Source organism: Oryctolagus cuniculus, chromosome 2, assembly GCF_051225735.1.
Source record: "Oryctolagus cuniculus isolate XC-2025 breed Fujian yellow rabbit chromosome 2, ASM5122573v1, whole genome shotgun sequence".
NCBI lineage: Eukaryota > Metazoa > Chordata > Mammalia > Lagomorpha > Leporidae > Oryctolagus > Oryctolagus cuniculus.
The window spans coordinates 74,993,214-75,013,611 of record NC_142868.1 but is presented as its reverse complement, the minus strand read 5'-3'; the positions used below and the strand labels follow the sequence as shown (position 1 = coordinate 75,013,611).

The window sequence follows — 20,398 nt, the reverse complement described above, 5'->3', positions numbered from 1 at the left end:
TATGAAAGCAACTAAGGATGTGTTTCAAAATCTTTGCACCAAAATAAACATCTCTTAATTCTATCTTTCCATAATCTTTGTGAAGTTCCCTCATATTTGTATATTTGGGCATCAGTGTAATAAATTCATGTGTCATTCACCTACGTTCAGTATTTCTCAACCTTTAGCCAACTGTCATCGTTTTGAATATCCACATTCTGAGTGTGGGTCACCAATCTTTAACAGCATCTCCAACGCACATATTGACTCATGTGTTGAGCCACACACAAATCAATTTTAACTCACACACACACACACACACACATACACCCATTGTTCCTCCATGTTCCCCAACTCTTAATGCTGCCCCTGACTCTGTCTGATTTTTCTTTGTTCTTTCAGCTCTCTACTCTGATGGATTGGCTCTGTCAGAAGAAACGCCACTAAATTCAGGCTGAATGCAACCAACTCAAAGGGAGGCAAAGACCTGCAGTGTCTCCTGCCTACCTCGCTTTGCTCTCATGGCTGTGGCTGAGGTCCTGCTGCATGGGAGGTTCACTGTCCTGAAACTCTGGCTGGGAGTGGGTCTCTTTCTTTCTGGATGGCTCCACATTGGGCACTCTCAACAGCGCAAGCACTCAGAAGTGGTAATACCCTTGAGGTTAACTGGCACTGGGAAAGGTATGAAGACTCCAGGCTGGCTCTCCTATAGCCTGCACATTGAAGGGCAGAGACACATTATCCACATGAAGGTCAGAAAGCTTTTGTCATTCAGACACTTCCCTGTGTTCACCTACACAGACGAGGGAGCTCCCCATGAAGATCAGCCTTTTATCCAGGATGACTGCCACTATCAGGGTTATGTGGAAGGACAGCCAGAATCCACTGTTGCTCTTAGCTCCTGTTTTGGGGGCTTGCAAGGAATGCTACAGATAAATGGCATTTTGTATGAAATCAAGCCCAAAAAGTTTTCTACCACACATGAACATCTGATTCATAGACGACATTACATTGAGACAGAATTCCAGTCTACGGAATGGCAATCAGCAGAAGAGATAGCAGAGCAACTAGGGTTTCAAGACAGTAAGAATCGCCCTCTTATGCAAGAAAACTATGAGGGGATGTGGACCCACAGATGGAATTTAGAATATGCAGTGGTTCAAGACCATCCACGATTCCTTTTCCGGAATGGCAATGTCACACAGATGATACAGGATGCATTAGTCGTGATGAATGAACTAAATTCTGTTTTTGATAAAATTGATGTGTTTATTGCTTTAGTTGGATTGGAGATTTGGAATGAACAAAACTTCCTGCCAAATTACACATCTATGAGTAGAGTACTAAATGATTTTTGCGATTGGAAGATGACGCATTTGGATGCCCGAATGCCACATGATATTGCCCATATTTGGGTGTATTATCAGACTTGGCTGAATGCCGATTCAAAGGCGGGAAGTGTATGCAAACAGAATAGCTGTTCAGCCGCTAAATTTTTATTAGATGAGGACTTACTTGATTTTGTACTTATTGTGGCACATGAGATTGGTCATAATTTGAATTTCCCACATGATACAGGGAAATGTACATGTGGGAGGCCCACATGTGTAATGTCTCCAACTGATCGTGTGACAGAAGCATTTAGCAACTGTAGTATTAATTCTTTATTAATAATTATGCAACAAACAACCTGTATGCGCAACACACCACATCGCGCAAAATACATATGTGGGGACGGTATGGTTGATGGAAACGAGCAGTGTGACTGTGGAACCTATAAGCAGTGTGAACAAGATGCCTGTTGTTTTACAAACTGTACTCTGAAACCTGGGGCTGTCTGTGCTTCTGGGCTTTGTTGCAAGGACTGCCAGTTCAGGGAAATAGGGGAAATGTGTAGAAAACAGGAAAATGAATGTGATCTTCCAGAGTGGTGCAACGGAACATCAGCGGAGTGTCCAGAAGATGTCTACATACGAAATGGACAGACTTGCATGGGAACTAGCCACTGCTACAACAAAAGTTGCCCTTCCCGGGAGAGGCAGTGCAAACAAATTTTTGGCGAGGAAGCCACGAATGCAAAGCAGGTGTGCTACAGTGAAATGAATACCCGTGGTGATCGTTTTGGTAATTGTGGTAATGATACCGTATCATATACAGCATGTGATACTACAGATGTTATGTGTGGGAGAATTCAGTGTGACACTGTGAAAACAATCAGCATGAATGAAGACCATACTTCTGTGCATTGGATTAACATCAATGGCACTTCTTGTTGGGGCACTGACTACCACTTCGGGATGACCATAGCTGACACTGGTGATGTGAAAGATGGTACAGAGTGTGATGTAAACTCTATATGTGTCAACAGGAAGTGCACCTTTGTGTTACCTCCAGTATATACTTGTTCACCTAAATTCTGCCATGAGCATGGAGTCTGTAACAGCAAAGACCACTGCCACTGTGACTCTAAGTGGGACCCACCCACCTGTGAAGAAGAAGGTGTAGGAGGTAGTATTGACAGTGGACCCCCTGGTAAAAAAAGAAAACGCAAAAAACAAAAAAGCACCATTTATATTTGGCTACTTATTTTGTTGATATTATTATTGCTTTTGCTTTTATGTATGTTGTGTTTCTTTTGCAAGAAGAAGAAATCCTCTGAGGAAAAAGAGAAAACTGCTCCTCCACCCGCAGGAAAGCCTGGAGCTGCTCCTCCACCCGCGGGAAAGCCTGGAGCTGCTCCTCCACCCGCGGGAAAGCCTGGAGCTGGAGCTGCTCCTCCACCAGCGGAAACGCCTGGAGCTGCTCCTCCACCCCCGGGAGGACCAGGTGCTGGACCATCAGCCAAGGCAGGGAAGGGTGCTGGACCTCCACCCAAGGATGCCCAGAGTGCTGCAGCTCCCCCCAAGGCTGGGCAGACTACTGCAGCTCCACCCAAATGAGGGCCTCCACCAGAGGGAGCGCAGAGTGTTTCAGCTCCACCTTAAGGAGAGTAGAATCTCTTAATTCTCCTAAGATGAAAGGGGGAAGATTCACACTTACTGAAAATAACCCCAACCTTTGGAATTTCCCTTACATTTGTTTTTTCTGTTGTCCTGGCAGTAGAAATGTCATTGCATGTGGCAGAAAGACTTGAAAAACCTTTAAAACCCACTATGTCATCTCAATCATAAATGAAACCTAATAAATGAAGGTGAAGTCCTAGTATATTCATACTTCTCATTGCTTTAAGAAATTTTGAAGGCTTATTTTCCATGGAATTAGTCTCTTTGTTTCTCCTGACCAAAGGCAGTGACCAAGATGGGGTGGGTCGGGGTTCATTTTCTGTCTTGGTATTCCAAACCTCTTTCCTGTTTGGCCTCCTGCGTGTTTTGCCACACGAGGGATGGGAAATGATGACTGGCATTTCTTCTTGGCCAGACCCCCATTGGTTTCTGCCTATAAAGTACAAGCTAGACGGGTACTATAAACCTGTTTCAGTGTTGTCTCAGTACCAGCTTTCTCCATGGTTACAGCCGTAGCCTTCACTCAGGAAATTAACACTACGTATAGACATATTTAGTAGCTTCCAGAACCTGCATTAGTGTAAGCCCCAGGTATCCTAGGAGTCACCAAAGAGCACGTCCTAAGGATTGAGTCGCAGGTCTCTGAGCCCCTGCCAAATTCCAAAGGTCCCACCATCAAGCTGGCTGTACTCAATTCCCAAGCAGTAGGTTCAAACAACCCCAACCACTTCCCATTGAACTCCAGTGATCACTACACCTGCTAGTTAGATTGCCAGTGCTTCTCGTAGTAATGAAAGTTCTCATTTTGTGGTTGATCTCTGATGGATACAAAACTCACCAAGGTATAGTGAAGAGGACAGGGAGGAACCAGACAGCAGGAAGATCTAATTTTTCTCACCACTGGACTTTACCGTCATCGGGAATGATGTAAACAGACATAAAACATCTTCAGAACCTATAAACAGAGGATAAGGGCATTTGCCAGCCAACCCCTTTGCAACACAGATTATAAAGCAGGATAAGAAGATGTTTAGCATTCTGTGTAGGATACTAATAAGCCTTAGATAACAATATTTCCCCTCAGGTGGGGGAAACTAGAAATCCCAATTAAACTTTAGTAAACATATTTTAAAAGTTTCAGAGAGCTCTGGAAGCAAGGAGAACTAGATGAACTAAAACTTTTCATGGAAAACAACTTTAAAAAAAGCTGAGTATGGACAGCCCTTTTTCCTTGGGACATGCGCTGATGCTGGATGTACCTGAGGTTGAGGCCTGGCCTGAAAAAGGATCTCTGCTGAGAGAAAGGGAAAGCACAGATCTTCTTAGTTGCTGCACAGGAAAAGGTTCATGAAGTAGACCTTTTGAGGGCTTCGATATAGGATCGTGTTTCCTCAAAACACATTAGCTGTGTTTTGAGAGCCAGAGCTGTGTCGTAGCGGGAAAAGCCACTGCCTGCAGTACCAGCATCCCAATTGGGCACTGGTTCAATCCTGGCTATTCCACTTCCAATCCAGCGCTCTGCTATGGCCTGAGAAAGCAGTGGAAGATGGCCACAGTGCTTGGGCCCCTGCACAAGTGTGGGAGACCTGGAAAAAGATCCTGGTACCTGGCTTCAGATCGGGGCAGCCTCCAGCCATTGTGGCCAGTTTGGGAGTGAACCAGCATATGGATGACCTCTCTCTCTCTGTTTTCCTTCTCTCTCTGTGTAACTCTGACTTTCAAATAAATAAATAATTTTAAAATTAGCTGAACTCGTGGGCTTTGCGAGAGCCCCAAATGATAACCTGCAATTTTTAAAAAAAGATTATTTATTTTACATGAAAGTTATAGTTACACAGAGAGAGAAGGAGAGGCAGAGAGAGAGAATCTTCCATACGCTGGTTCACTCCCCAATTGGCTGCAATGGCTAGAGCTGCACCAATCTGAAGCCAGGAGCCAGAGCTTCTTCCAGGTCTCCCACACTTGTGCAGGGGCCCAAGCACTGTGGCCATCTTCCACTGCTTTCTCAGGTCATAGCAGAGAGCTGGATTGGAAGTAGAGCAACGGGGACTCAAAAGGACACCCTTAAGGGATGCTGGCACTGAAGGTGGTGGCTTTACCCATTACGCCACAGCGCCGGCCCAACCTGTAATTTCTAAGAGGCATAGTTTTCTAAAATCATGTCATACCTGAGACACAAGACATAGTAAAAGAGGGTTTGTTCCATTCAGAGGCTTTACTTGGGGTCAGCACTGTGGCTTTGTAGACTAGGCCTCCATCTGGGCGCCGACATCCCACATGGGTGCCAATCTGTGAGCTGCCTGCTCCTCTTCCAGTGAAGCTCTCAGCTCACGGCTGGGAAAGCAGTGGAAAACGGCACAACCTCGTAGGCCCCTCTACTCACGTGGGGGACCTGGAGGAAGCTCCTGGCACCTGGCTTCACGGTGGTCCTAGCTCTTGCTATTGTGGCCATTTGGAAATTGGATGACTTTTCTATCTGTCTCTCCTTCTGTCAGTAAATCTTCCTCTCAAATAAATAAAAATCGAAAATAGCAAAGATCCTTGGATGGACACTTAGCTACAAGTTAGGTATCCAGTTTTTTTTTTTTTTAAAGAGGCTATATGACAGAGATTAATAGTTACATACACCCCAAATGGAGAGTCTGGCAGTCTCATACCAGAACAACATGTTATTTGCAAGGAGAATTAGTCCACGATTTACTAAATATTCACTTTTTATCTCATCAATTCCTAAATGATTTATGTAATTGGCTTTCAAGTTTACCTTTCTAACAGGAAATGAAGAAGAATCTTTAGTGTAGTCATCTGGCGAGTCAGTGGTTGTTTTCTACACAATTATGAGTACATGATAAGATATTTCCAAACATGCTGCTATGGTTTGAATTCCCCTTCCAAAACTCAAGCTGAAACCTGGTTGCCAAGTAATGGCATTGGCAAATGGATCCCTTGAGAGGGGTTTAGCAGGGCCCTCAAGATGGATTGAGGCCATTATCATGGGAGTGAGTTAGTTACTGGAAGAGTGGCTTTGTTACAAAAGGGAATTCTCTGTCTCAAGCACTCTCCTTGTTCTTCTGCATGTCACCAAGGGAGGAGGCACCACGAAGGCCCTCACCAGAATCAGCTCTTCACTAGAGTTTCCAAGCATCTCTAACAGTGAGAAATAAATTTCTTTTCCCTATAATTGATCCAGACTGTGAAATTCTGTTGTAGCAACATAAAATGATGAAAGCCAAAAACTAATGCCAAGAATAAAATTCTTGCTATAACAAATACTTTATTGGAGCTGGGCAATGGGTAGGAGCTACAAAAATTCGAGGGACCAGGCTAGAAGAAGTGTTGTAAATATAGTTTTATGGGAAATTCTGCATAGGAGTCAGGATAAGAGAAGACTAGAGAAAGTCTAGAAATTTCTAGAGATTATTTTAGTGGTCATGATCAGAATACTGGAAGAAATGTGGACAGTAAGACTATTGATGATGTGTCAGATAAAAATTTGGAATAAGGTACTGGAACTGGAGGAAAGACAACGGTGATTATACAAGCCATCTTCAAAGCATTCATGAGAAATGGAATTAAATGGTAAGTGTCTTTTAGAGCAACCCATGTTTCATAGGAAGAGTTCATAGAAAATGGATATTACAAAATAGCTATGCATAGGTTTACTTTTGCACCAAAATAACTGTTTCTTTTAATTCCATGTACTATGAATTTTAAGGTATGCTTGTGCTATTGCAAAGAACTTGAGTGAACTGTGTCCATGCCCAGGCTTTGGCACAAATTAAGAGTGACAAACTAGAATACCTAGTACGAAAAAATACGCAAGCAGCAAAGTGTTTAATTGCTGCAGGGCTGCTTTTAGCCATCTACAGTGCTATATTAGGGGAAAGAGATTTCTTAAAGACAGAATTCACCATGAAAATGAGTGGACTCAAGGTGGAAAGATTTGGGATGCTCAACGATGCCAGTATAAACAGTGAAGGTCTTATTCTAGAGAGAACTCAAAAGAGGTGGCCAAGTTGCTGAGGAAATGATTAGTGTGAATGGAAAAAAGCCAGGGGATTTTCATCAAAACAATAAGAGGAAGAACTCAAAACATTTCAGAGATTTTAAAAGCTGCCATAGTGTCATCCTGTCCCTGCTCAGACTATTGGATCTTGGGCTCACTCTCCTGGGGTGCATCAAGTGTCTGCTCCCTGATTTCCACTGTAGTACTTGATAACTCCAAAAGTGCTCAACTGGTCCCAAGCAATACTCGAGCCACCTGTCCAGAAGCACAAGTAGCAAATCTTGGTGTAAAGCATGTGGTGTTAATTATGCAGAGACACAGAACAGAGAAGCTGGGAGATTACAGCTTCCTTCTGCCTAGATTTAAAGGATTCCACCTACGGTCTTAGAGCCTCCATAGCCACTGTCACAGGGGCATAACCACTGAAGTGTGACAGGTGTAGAGCCACTCTTGAGATGCTAGAACTGTTGTGCATCCAGTGTACAGACAAGCATAGGAGGGATTCAAACACCAGAGTCCAACCCAAAGGGAGCTGAATTGTAGGCTGAGCCCAGATAAGTGGTGGAGGACAGGAGATTCCTAAAGACTTGGAGGTCCAGCCTCCAAGGAACAAATAGGCCCCAGTGCCCCAGTGTGTGCAGAAAACATGCATGGAGTTAAAAAAGTTTACTCTCCTCCAGCTTTAAGATTTGGTGTTTTCCCTGTTGTTTTTCAGACTTGGTTGGGGTCAGTTACCCATTTCTTCTTGTCGTAGTATCCCTTTTGGTATAGAAACGTTTATTCTAAGCCTGTCTCACTACTGTATTTGGGTAGGAGATAATGTGTTTAATTACACAGGCTCACAGTGCATTTGCTCCAGAAGAATCATCCCTTAAATCTCAAACATATCTCAATCAGATGGAACTCCGGACATTGTACTTTTGAGCTGATAGCGAATCAGCTAAGGTTTGTGCAGCTATTGGGATGGAATGAGTTTTGCCTGTATGTGAGGAAGATGTGAGCTTTGGGAGATCAGGGACAGAAGGTTGTATTGTGGACAGGTAGGTAACTAAAATGGGAAGTCCTTGCTGAGGGACTTTCAGCACCTGAGCCAGAACACACATGCAGCACCCAAACTCACCTCTTTTTATACATGCTTCTGCACATGTCCAGTACAACTGAAGGCCTGGCATATATTCCCTTCATGCACCGGAGGCTCACATAGTGTGAGACACTATGACACTTTCCTAGAGATGAGCATGTGCGTGTGCTCCATCCCTATAGGGCCATGCATGACACTTTTCAGATTTCCAAAAAGGAGTTAGAGAAATGAGTGGTACTCAAGTCCTACCTAAATATCACCTACTATGAATTTTCAATTAGGTAATCTCCAGGCACCTGCCCCATCCCATAAATGACAACCTCAACTTAGGTGGGGGAAGAAGCCCTTCTGTCCTCATGGATGGAGGCTGCATGTACTCCCAGCTGTGTGTGTAATTTCTCTTTGCAATTAAATAAAATTTACTTTACATCTCTCAAGTTCTCCTGGTTGTACTCCGACATACAGGAAGATAAGAGCTTGAATTAAATCTAGCTGGGGGTCTTCCCAACCCAGGTGGGTTTTGAAGACTCCACAACACAATAGTTTAACTGTCTTTTAAAACTTGTATTGAATTTCATTGGAATGTAAAGGTGCTGGGGGTCAGCCACTGGTTCCAGTAAGCATTTAGTAAACTAACGCATATCCTGCCTGCCTTGTAGGCAGCCACACTCAGCCCTAACGTCAACGAGGCTGCAAGTCCTAAATGTATTGATTCACGGAAGCTGAGGAAACCAGCTAAGTGGTTTACTGAATGACTAGGCACACCAAGATCCATGCGAAACAATTCAGTTGCTCCATCCACCCTCCTGTGGCCTCAAGAAACAGTGCAACAAGCCATGCTTAGAGGCACAGACCACTGAGGTTCTGACAAACAGGTGTTCTGCCTGCCTACCCATCCTCAGCTATGAAAACATATGGACAGACTTCCCTTAGCTAGCCATACCACAATAACCTGTGGTGCAGCCCCCCATGACATTTGGTTCACTGGTATTGCCCATCCGCTAGGCAGCTCTCAGAGGTGGGCAGGTGCCCTTGCCTACTATCAATTGCACTATACCACGCCTACCTGGGCCCACAGGGTTGCCTCTGGCCTCACAGAACAAGCAGAATCTGACAAGCATCCCATGCCACAGTTGGGTACACAATCTCCAGAGCTCCTAGAGAACCCACCCTGCCCTAGGGAGCTGAATCACAATGGCAGCACAATCTCAAAAACCCGGTAGCTTTAGCAATAGTGAAATTTGCAGTTATTGCCAATGTTGATTACACCTGGAGAAGATACATGAAACAACACAAAAACACCCACCTGAAACCAAAGACATTACAGCATACCCAAGCAATACCCTAAGACACATTGCTAACAGTCTTTTACTGCAAAAGCTACTGATTCCATGGATTCAGGCCATTTTCATGGGAATGCATGAGTTATCATGAGAGTGACTTGGTTAGAAAAGCAGGTTCTGTCTCTTCGTATCTGTTCTTGCCCTTCCCATTGCCATGGGATTAACACACCACAAAGGCACTCACATGATGTGACCTGTCAACCTTGCACTTTCCAGATTCCAGTACTATGAAAAATAATTTTATTTTCTTATTAAGTGACTCAGTCTATGGTATCCTTTTATGCCAGCACTGCATGATCTCACTATCTTATGTCTTTGGGACTATCTGTGTAACTTAGAAAAGTTTGTACAATTCGTTATTTTGTCACAGATTTTTCTGTAAAAGTCATTGTGCCCAATTTGTGTGATGGCCTAGCTCAATTTTTTGTGCTCTTTTCAAGTAATGAGGGGGAGAAATCTCTAGCTATAACTGGCATGTATGCCAGGGATGCAAGTGCAGTTCAATCTAAGGAAACCAAAACACATAATCTATCATATAAACAGAATAAGGTTTAAAAGAATCCATATACTCATCTCAATAGATGCAGAAAAAGCATTTGATGAAATTCAACATTCCTTTATGATAAAAGCCTAAATGGGCATGTATAGGAGCAACACATACACCAATAAACGTATACACCAATAAACACATACATCAATAAAGTCTATAGTTGTTTAACTCATTGCCAACATTATACTAAATGGGAGAATTGAAAGAATTTACTCTAAGAAGTAAACAGGGATATTCACTCTTACCACATTTACCAACTAAGTTCTAGAAGTCTCATCCAGGGATATTAATCAAGAAAGAGAAGCAAAGGGTATCCAAATAAGAAAAGATAAGTTCAAATATCCCTGTTTGTAGATGAAATGATAACCCCTAGCACTCTACCCAAAACCTGTTAGAACTGATAAATAAATTCATTAGTGTTCCAAGACACAAAATCAATGTATAAAAGCCACAATCATTTTACAACAACAACAAAAAGTTAGAGAAAAATAAATCAATCCCATTTACAATAGCCACCAACAAATGATCTAGGAATAAATGTATCAAGGAAGTGAATAATTTCTACAGTGAAAATTTGTAAACTTTAAAAAAAGAAATTGAAGACACCATAAAAATTGAATGACAGCCCCTGTTCATGAGTTGGAAGAATTAAAAGCATTCAAATATCCATCTCATGCAAAGTAATCTATATACTCAATGCCATCTCAATATAATTTCAACAATGGGGCATGCATCGTGGTGTGGTGTGTTAGGGTAGCAATGGCGATGCCTATATCCCAAATCAGACAGCCAGCGATTGAGTATTGCCTTCTCTTACATTCCAGCTTCCTGCTAATACATGGGGGAGGCAGTAGTGATGGTGCAATGACCTCAGATTCTGTCATAAACAATCAAATACCTTGGAATAAACTTAACTAAGACGTTAAAGATCTCTACGATGAGAATTACAAAATCATAAAGAAAGAAATAGTAGAGGATACCAAAAAATGGAAAAATCTTCCATGCTCATGGATTGGAAGAAACAATATCATCAAAATGTCCATTTTCCTAAAATCAATTTATAGATTCAATGTGATACCAATCAAAATAGCAAAGACATTCTTCTCATATCTAGAAAAAAATGATGCTGAAATTCATATGGAGGCACGGGAGAACTCAAATAGCTAAAGCAATCTGTCGCTCCCCCTCTTCGTGGAGGAGCAACACAGGACCCTGCGCTGTTCTTTCGTCTGCTCGGCCCTCCCCGGGTTTGCTGCTGGTTCTTCCCGGGTTGGCTACTATCCCTTCCACCTCCGTGGAAGGGCAGTTCCCCCTGGCCACATTCCCCACTTCCGCAGGGGAGCGGCACACCGCCGGCCGGCTCTCTCAGGGGCTGCACAGGTGTTCCCTTAGATGTTCCCCTTAGATGTTCCTGGTGCATGCCGTCTCTCTCCTCCTTTATAGTCCTCCTCCGCCAATCCCAACTCGGCTGCCCACACGCCAAGTACGCTGCTCTCCAATCAGTAGCAAGTCCTACAGTTTATTGGTTGAACCGGAGGCAGCTGTGCGGAAGCTGTTTACTTCTCTCCCAGCGCCATATTGTGGGAGAGCAGATGCATAGAATAAGTCTTAATTCCAGTAACTCAGTCTAGTCTGGTTTGCTCCCCACAGATCCCCCTTTCTTTTTATTTTTGGCGTTGATACGCGCCTGTCTTCGGTGTCCCGCGGCACACACTCTGCTCTACTTGCTAGAGTTGCCACAGGTTCTTACAAGTCCTATCAATCAGGCAAACCGAATCCGGGTCCTCTCTTCGCCATGTTGTGAGGAGGTTTTTAGGCGCTGATGCGTGCCTGTGTTCGGTGACCTGCGGCTCATACTTTGGTCGAGCCGCCTGCTGGCGCTTACTGCCTTACTCAGGCAGACTGAATCCAAGCCTCCTAATTGTTGTATTGTGGGGAAGCCTTACTGATGTTAATTCGTGCCTGTCTTCGGTGACCTGCGGCGCATAAAGCTAGCCGCCGCAGGTGCTCATCGCCTCACTTAATCAGGCAGACCGAATCCAAGCTCTCTCATCGCCATGTTGAGGGGAGGCCTTTCTATTTCTCTATTTCTCTATCTCCGGGCATTCCTATTTCTCCCATTTTACTTCTATCTTCCAGCATTCCTATTTCTCTCACTTTACTTCTAAACTTCTATTTCTCTTATCCCTGCAGCTTCCCGGCGCCTCGCCCTGCCGGCAGCTTCACGGCTCTGCGCGGCTTCCCGGTGCCTCGCCCCGTTGGCAGGCTCCGCCCCGAGGCTGCTTCTCGGCGCCTCGCCGGCTCTGAGCCGCTTCAGCCCGCGCCTCTCTCATCTGCGCGGCTTGGCTTTGCGCGCGCACTCCACGGTCTCGCACTAGCCCCGCGTTCCCTATCTACTTGAGCCCCGCACACTCTGTCTGCACACGGCAGCCTCTGCGAGTCACACAGCGTAGCTTACGTGTCCGCCACTAGCATTCAATCTAAGTTCCCCGGGCTAGCCTGGCGAATTCAACCCAGCTTACGTCTCCGCCCCACGGTTTGGCTTCCCGTCCTTTGCTCCCCGGGCTAATCAGACGGATCCCAATCCGGCTTACGTTTCCGCTTCTGGTTTCAACTTTTCGCCCCCCATTCCTGGGCTAACTTGAGAACCCCAAAGTGGCTTTCGTCTCCGCCTCGGCCTGCCCCCCGCGGCTTCTATTTCCCTAACATTTTTCTCTACCCGGTATGTTTCCCCAAGCTTTCCTCCAACAATACTCCTCCCTCATTTCTCCTGGCCTCTCCCCACAGTCCGCATCCGAGTTTGTTTGTTCTAGCTTTCACTTTTGCTTTCAGCCTTAGAGATTTCTCCCAGCTTCCCCCCGTAGTCCGTATCCGAGTCTATGCCTAGGCTTTCAATAGCTTCTTCCGGCGCCTTTTTCGTCCGGCTTTTCCCTAGGCTGTTTGCTAGTCTCTCTCTCCGATATTTTCCCAGTTCTTCCCGTTTCTTCCCTCCTAAGTTTGCTATCCATCCTAGGTTTCCTATCCGAGTCACGGCACCATTATGTCGCTCCCCCTCTTCGTGGAGGAACGACACAGGACCCTGCGCTGTTCTTTTGTCTGCTCGGCCCTCCCCGGGTTTGCTGCTGGTTCTTCCCGGGTTGGCTACTATCCCTTCCACCTCCGTGGAAGGGCGGTTCCCCCTGGCCACATTCCCCACTTCCGCAGGGGAGCGGCACACCGCCGGCCGGCTTTCTCGGGGGCTGCTCAGGTGTTCCCTCAGATGTTCCCCTTAGATGTTCCCCATAGATGTTCCCCATAGATGTTCCTGGTGCATGCCGTCTCTCTCCTCCTTTATAGTCCTCCTCCGCCAATCCCAACTCGGCTGCCCACACACCGAGCACGCTGCTCTCCTCCAATCAGTAGCAAGTCCTACAGTTTATTGGTTGAACTGGAGGCAGCTGTGCGGAAGCTGTTTACTTCTCTCCCAGCGCCATATTGTGGGAGAGCAGATGCATAGAATAAGTCTTAATTCCAGTAACTCAGTCCGGTTTGCTCCCCACAGCAATCTTGTACAACAAAAACAAAGCAGGAGGAATCACAATACTAGATTTCAGGACATACTACAGAGCAGTTGTTATCAAAACAGCCTGGTTATGGTACAAAAACAGATGGATAGACCAATGGAACAGAATAGAAACACCAGAAATCAATCCAGACATCTACAGCTAACTTATATTTGATCAAGGATCTAAAACTAATTCCTGGAGCAAGGACAGTCTATTCAATAAATGGTGCTGCGAAAACTGGACATTTTGTGGCTATTGTGAATGGGATTGATTTTAGAATTTCTTTCTCAGCCATGGCATTGCCTGTGTATACAAAGGCTGTTGATTTTTGTGCATTGATTTAATATCCTGCTATTTTGCCAAACTCTTCTATGAGTTCCAATAGTCTCTTAGTAGAGTTCTTTGGATCCCCTAAATAAAGAATCATACCGTCTGCAAAGAGGGATAGTTTGACTTCTTCCTTCCTAGTTTGTATCCCTTTGATTTCTTTTTCTTGCCTGATGGCTCTGGCTAAAACTTCCAGAACCATATTGAATAGCAGTGGTGGGAGTGGGCATCCCTGTCTGGTACCAGATCTCAGTGGAAATGCTTCCAACTTTTCTCCATTCAGTAGGACGAGTGGCAACACATTCTTTCAAATTCTGTTTGCTATGAAAGGTCTTTATTTCACCTTCATTCACAAATGAGAGCTATGCAGGATATAATATTCTGGGCTGGCAGTTTTTTTTTTCTCTTAGTACTTGGGCTATATCTCGCCATTCCCTCCTAGCCTGTAGGGTTTCTGAAGAGAAGTCAGCTGTGAGTCTAATTGGAGATCCTCTGAGAGTAATCTGACGTTTCTCTCTTGCACATTTTAGAATCTTTTCTTTATGTTTCACTGTGGTGAGTTTGATTACAATGTGTTGTGGTGAGGATCTCTTTTGGTCATGTTTACTAGGGGTTCTATGTGTTTTTGTACGTGGATGTCTCTGTCTTTCTCCAAATCCAGGAAGTTCTCTGCTAGTATCTCACTAACAAGGCTTTCTAATCCTTTTTCTTTTGCTTTCAGGAACTTCTAGAACCCGAATGTTGGGTTTTTCAATTGTATCCTGTAGATTCCGGACAATATTTTTTAGATTTCTAATTTCCTCTTCTTTTCTTTGGTCTGACTGTATATTTTCCTGTGCTCTGTCTTCTGATATTCTCTCTTCTGCTTCACCCATTCTGTTTTTAAGGCTCTCTAATGTGTTTGTCATTTGATCTATTGAGCTCTTCATTTCATTATGATTTTTTGTCACTATCACAGTTTCCTGTTGTACTAGTTGTTTCGTTTCATTTTGATTCCTCCTTAATATTTCATTTTCACGAGAGCGATTTTCTATCTTGTCCATTAAGGATTTCTGTAGTTCGAGAATTTTTTTTGAGAACTTCTTAATGTTCTTATCAATTTTTTGAGATCTGCTTCTGGCATTTCTTCTATCTCATCATCTTCATAATCTTGAATTGGGGTGTCTATTTCATTTGGGAGCATCATAGTGTCTTCCTTGTTCTTGTTACCTCGGCTTTTGCATTTGTTTGGCATATTTTAGATATTCTTTGTTTTTTTTTTTTCCCCGTTATACTGTGACTCTAAATTAAGAGGACTGTCTGCGTTTGATGGATCCTTAGAGGCTGTGATGGGTGTGGCCAGAGAGCTCTGGTTCTTCAGGGTTAAGGGTGTGCCAAGGGTGATTCACCCTGATTGTTCTCTTGCTAGCTCTCACTCTCTCTCACTCTCTTTCTCTCTCTTTTTTTTTCCCGACTAGGTTGGGAAGTAATTCCACACAGCTGAGTGGAATTGAGAGTAGTTGATGTATGAAATCTGGCCCCCGTGGGTATTTGTTTGCTTACCAGAGTCAGGTTTTTCTGCTTGGCTAATGAGGAGTACCCGCTTTACATATGCAAAATGGTGCGCACTGTTTTACTTACATAAAATGGCGCCTGCCCTTTGTCTTGCTCGGCTTTGTAAGGAGAGTAGAGAGAGAGGCTACATGTCCGTGCTGGTTCCCCTTATTTATTCGATTTTTTTCTCTCCTCCTCCATCCAGCCTGGTGAACTTTCCCCAATGGGGTTTCAGGCCTCGTTCTCTGCAGGCTCTTTCTGCCTTTCCCCGCCAATGTCTCAGATTACCGAGAGGTTTTTGTCTCACCTCCCCTTCCAGCACTGGCGTGCAGACGCTGCAGCTCCAGTAGGTCCGGCGGGTCCAGCGGCTCCCGTGGCTCGGCTTCCACGCGGTGGGTGACCTTCCTATCCTGGTAGGTCCTCTGAGTCACAGCCACTAGATCAGGAAGAGTTTCCTCTGCAATTTTTGCTGAAGCTACCGTAACTCCACTTTTATTAAACTATCTTTTCCTGGACTATCGGTGCGCGCCCTCACTATTCTGCCATCTTGGCTCCGCCCATTAACTGTACTTTGAAAATTTATATTTACTAAATAAAAAAATATAAAGTCTAAAAAAAAAAAGAAGAAGAAGAAGCCAACCCAGGAGAGCTGAAGTGCAGACTGAGCCCAGAAAGGCATGGAAATGGGGCCTCTGAAATTCTCCAAGGACTTAATATGCACCAGGACCCTGGTGTGTGCATAAAGCTTACATGGTGTCAAAGGAGACCATTCTGATGACCCTCCAGATTTAAGATTTAATGTTGTTTTCCCTGTTGGCTTAAGGCTTGCCTGGGGTTCAGTTACCCATTTCTACTCACATTTTTCTCCCTTTGTAATAGAGATGACCATTCTATGACTGTGTCCCCATTGTATTTTGGCAGTAAATTAGTTCTTTATTCTCACAGGCTCACAATGAATTTGCTCTAGGAAGTATCCTAACTTGAGTCTCATACATATCTGATTCAGATGAAGCTCTGGACATTGGACTTCAGATTTGATGCTGAAATCAGTTAAGGTTTTTGCAGTAGTTGTGATGGAATGAGTTTCATTTATGCTTGAGAAAGGAATGAGGTTTGGGGGACTAAGGGCAGAATGCTATTGATGTGAGTAGCTATGAAGTGAAGAGGATCTGAGAGACTCTCAATAGCAGAGGAAAACACACCCACACTGTTCAAACATCAACCCTTTCAGGCACACTGCTGGAAATACCCAACATGACTGCAGTGTTCACATATCATTTCACTACTGTGCCCTGATCCTCATTTGCCATATTGTGTGAGACACCATGATACTTGCCTAGAGATGACCACGTGTGTGCTCTACCCCCTCCTGGACATGTCATGACACTTCAGAGATTCACAAAAAGGGGATGCAAAATTGAGTGGCACCCAAGCCCCACCTAAACTTTGTCTCCTTTGAATATTCAATTAGGTACTCTGCATAGCATCCCCATCCTATAACCAATGACTTCAACTCAGGTAAAGGGGGTAGCAGAACTTCTGTTGTCAAAGAGGGAGGCTGCATATATTCCAGTCTGGATGTGCACTTTCCCTTTACTATGAAATAAACATTACTTCTCTCCATGTCTCCTGGTTGTATTCCTGCAAGCAGGAAGACAACAGGCTGGTTTAAGTGTAGCTAGGGGTTTTCCCCATGCCAGAAGGGAGGGACAGAAAATTTCAGAGATGTTAAAGGAAGACATTATTCAGCCCACTCTGAGTTGCTCACTGCAGAAATCACCAGAAAGCAGCAAGTGGGCTATGCCCACCTTCCTGCTGCCTTAGAAGCAACAAGTCAGCCACACCTCAGCTGTTGGCCTCAGTAAGTAGCTATGTATCCTAACAACAACTCTCCATTCTGGCTTCCTTTTAAGCACCCAGGTGGCCCTACCCATGCACCCTCAGTCCTGAGATCAACTAGACAACAAGAACTGAATGTTTTGATACACAGAGACCAAGGAAAGCCGCTGAGCAATCTTTACTGAGTGGCAAGGCTCATCAAAATGCCCATGAAGTAACAGGGTTTCCACACCTACCTGCCGGCAGACTCAACAGTTAAACAAGCCACCCTCAAAAGTTGAGCTCACTGAAATCCTCACAAGCAGGTGCTCTGCCAACCCACTCACCCTCAGCCACGGAAGCACATGGACAGATTTCCCTGAACTGGCTGTCCCTAACAACCTGTGAAATTACTTGTGCAGCCCTCAGAAACTGACAGTTCTCCCATCAGGCTATACTGGTTATAGCCAAGCCCACACGTAGCCTTCAGTGGTAGACAGGCACCCAGGCCTACTACCAGTTAAATTACACCACATCTCCCTGGGCCCACAGGGTTGGCCCAGGTCTCTCAGGACCTGTAGAATCTCACAAGCACCCTACACCACAGCTGGGTGCACAACTTCCAGCTTCTAAATAACCTACTGTGCCTGAGGGAGCTGAATCACAATGGCAGCACAAATCACAACTCCTGTGCCTAGACCACAGTGGTACTTGTGGCCATTGTCAATGTTGATTACAACTGAGAAAGGTACATGGACACAATACACAAGCATCCACTTGAATCAAAGACTTCACAGAATACCCAACCAATTCCCTAGGCATGTTGCCAACAGAATTTTTTTTTTACTGTGAAAACCTCTCTGAGTACAATTAAGGCCATTTCTGTGGGAGTGAGTTATTTGTCAAGGGAATGACTTTGTTATAAAAGCAAGTTTGGGTCAGGCGCTGTGGCTTAGTGGGTAAAGCTGTCACCTGCAGTTCCAGCATCCCATATGTGTGCCGATTCCAGTCCCAGCTACTCCATTTTGGATTCAGCTGTCTGCTGTGGCCTGGGAAAGCAGTGGAAGAGGGCCTGAGTTCTTGAGCCCTTGCACTCTTATGGGAGACCTGGAAGAAGTTGCTGACACAGCTCCAGCCAGCTGTGGAGTGAACCAGCATCTGGGGAGTGAACCAGCAGATGGAAGACATTGTCTGTCGGTCTCTCTGTCTCTCTGTCTCTCTCTCATTTCCTCCCTCCCTTCCTTCCTCCTTCCCTGCCTCTCTGTAACTCTTTCAAATAAAAAAAAAATCAAGTTCCACCTCTTTGCTGCCCTTTATTTCTCTACCCACTTTCATGGGATGACACAAAGACTCTCACATGATATGATCTAACAACCTTGAATTTCCCAACCTCTAGAACTGTGAGAAATACTTTTGTTTTCTTATAAATTACCTCATCGGAGGTATCCTGTTACAGCAGCAGTGCATGGTCTCACGATAGTGTATCTTTAGAAATATCTCTATATCTGAAATATGCTTGTACACTTTATGATTTGTAAACTGGAAGGGTACTGGTTAAATTCCAGGTTACTCCATTTTCAATCCAGCTCCCTACTAATGTGCTTGGGAATGCAGTGGACAATGGCCCAAGTTCTTGGGCCCCTGCATCCACGTGGAAGACCTGGAAGAAGCTCCTGGCTTCTGGATTCTGTCTGGCACAGCTCCACCTGTTGCAGCCCATAGGGAAGCGAAACGGCAATGGAAGAATTCTGTTTTTCTCTCTGTAACTCTGCCTTTCAAATAACATAAGTCTTTTAAAAAACAGGAAAAATAAATTTAATTTTTCAATGTGTATTTCTTTTTTATAATTCCTAATTTTTATCATTCTATGTTATCCAATTTTAACACAAATATTTAAGATTTTTGTCCTTTATATTTCAGTGATTTAAATCTTTTTTCCTTTATCCTATGACAATTGTTACTTTAAAAATTAATTTTTTACAAAATACAAAAATCCATTGAATGCAGCAAAAGTTACTGTAAGAGTGAAGTTTATTTTAATAAATGGTTACATAAAAATTAGAAGATTACAGGAAATAACCTAACTATGAAATTAAAGGACCAAAAATTAAAAGTAAACCAAGGGGCTGGAGCTGTGGCACAGTAGGTTAATCCTCTGCCTGCAGCGCCAGAATCTCCTGTGGGCACCAGTTCTAGTCTCGGTTGCCCCTCTTCCAATTCAGCTCTCTGCTATGGTCTGGGACAGCAGTAGAAGATGGCCCAAATGCTTGGGCCCATGTACCCACATGGGAGACTGGGAAGAAACACCTGGCTCCTGGCTTCGGATTGGTGCAGCTCCAGCCATTGCAGCTGTCTGGTGAGTGAACCAATGGAAGGAAGACTTTTCTCTCTGTCTCTCCCTTTCACTGAAATTCTACCTCTCAAATAAATAAATAAATAAATAATCTTTAAAAAAGTAATCCAAACCACAAATTGGTAAAAAGAAAGATATAACAGAATAGAGAAGTAATACACCTGGAGAATAGAAAATACAAAAGATCAATGAGGTAAAGAGCTAATTTTTGAAAAGACAAGTAAAACTCAATCTTTGGCTAGACTAACTAATGAAGAGACTAAGTTAATAGATCCGAGATGAAAAAAAGAGACATTATAACTGATACAACTAAAATACAAGGAGTCACAGGGGACTACTATGAGCAACTCTCCACCAGCAAAATGGGAACCCAAGAAGACATGTGTGGCTTTCTGGACATCTATCAAAATTGAGCCATGAGAACAAAGAATACCTGAAAAGACAAATAACAAGTAATAAGATTGATCAGTAGTAATAAAACAGCTCCAAACAGGGAAAAGACAGGACTATATGGCTTCACTGTTGAATTTTACCAAATGGTTAAATAAGTGACTCCAATTCTCAAACTATTTCAGAGTATTGAAAAGGAAGTAATCCTTGAAATCTCATTATATATAATAATCCCTGCTATGCAAACCAGACAAGGACACAACAAAAGAAGAAAATAAGAGACCTATGACCCCAACATAAAGATTTAAAAATATTCTTGCAAACTAAATTCAACAATTTATACACCATGAACAAGAGGCATTTATCCCAGGGATGCAAGTATGGTTCAACATGCTGCAATCAATATACTTAATATGTCACACTAACAGAAGAGATACTTTAAAAATATATAATCTTGTCAATAGATGCAGA

The 20,398-nt window shown here is 43.8% G+C and overlaps 1 protein-coding gene across 1 annotated transcript in view; it reads left to right on the top strand.

The window, feature by feature from the left end:
- Positions 1 to 662: 662 nt before the first annotated feature.
- Positions 663 to 20,398, top strand: part of LOC100339702 (disintegrin and metalloproteinase domain-containing protein 25) — a 30,178-nt gene continuing 10,442 nt past the window's right edge. Inside the window, exon 1 of the mRNA XM_089327018.1 lies at positions 663 to 2,511. Coding sequence (XP_089183144.1) covers positions 663 to 2,511 — 1,849 coding nt within the window. The remainder of the gene's footprint in view (positions 2,512 to 20,398) is intronic.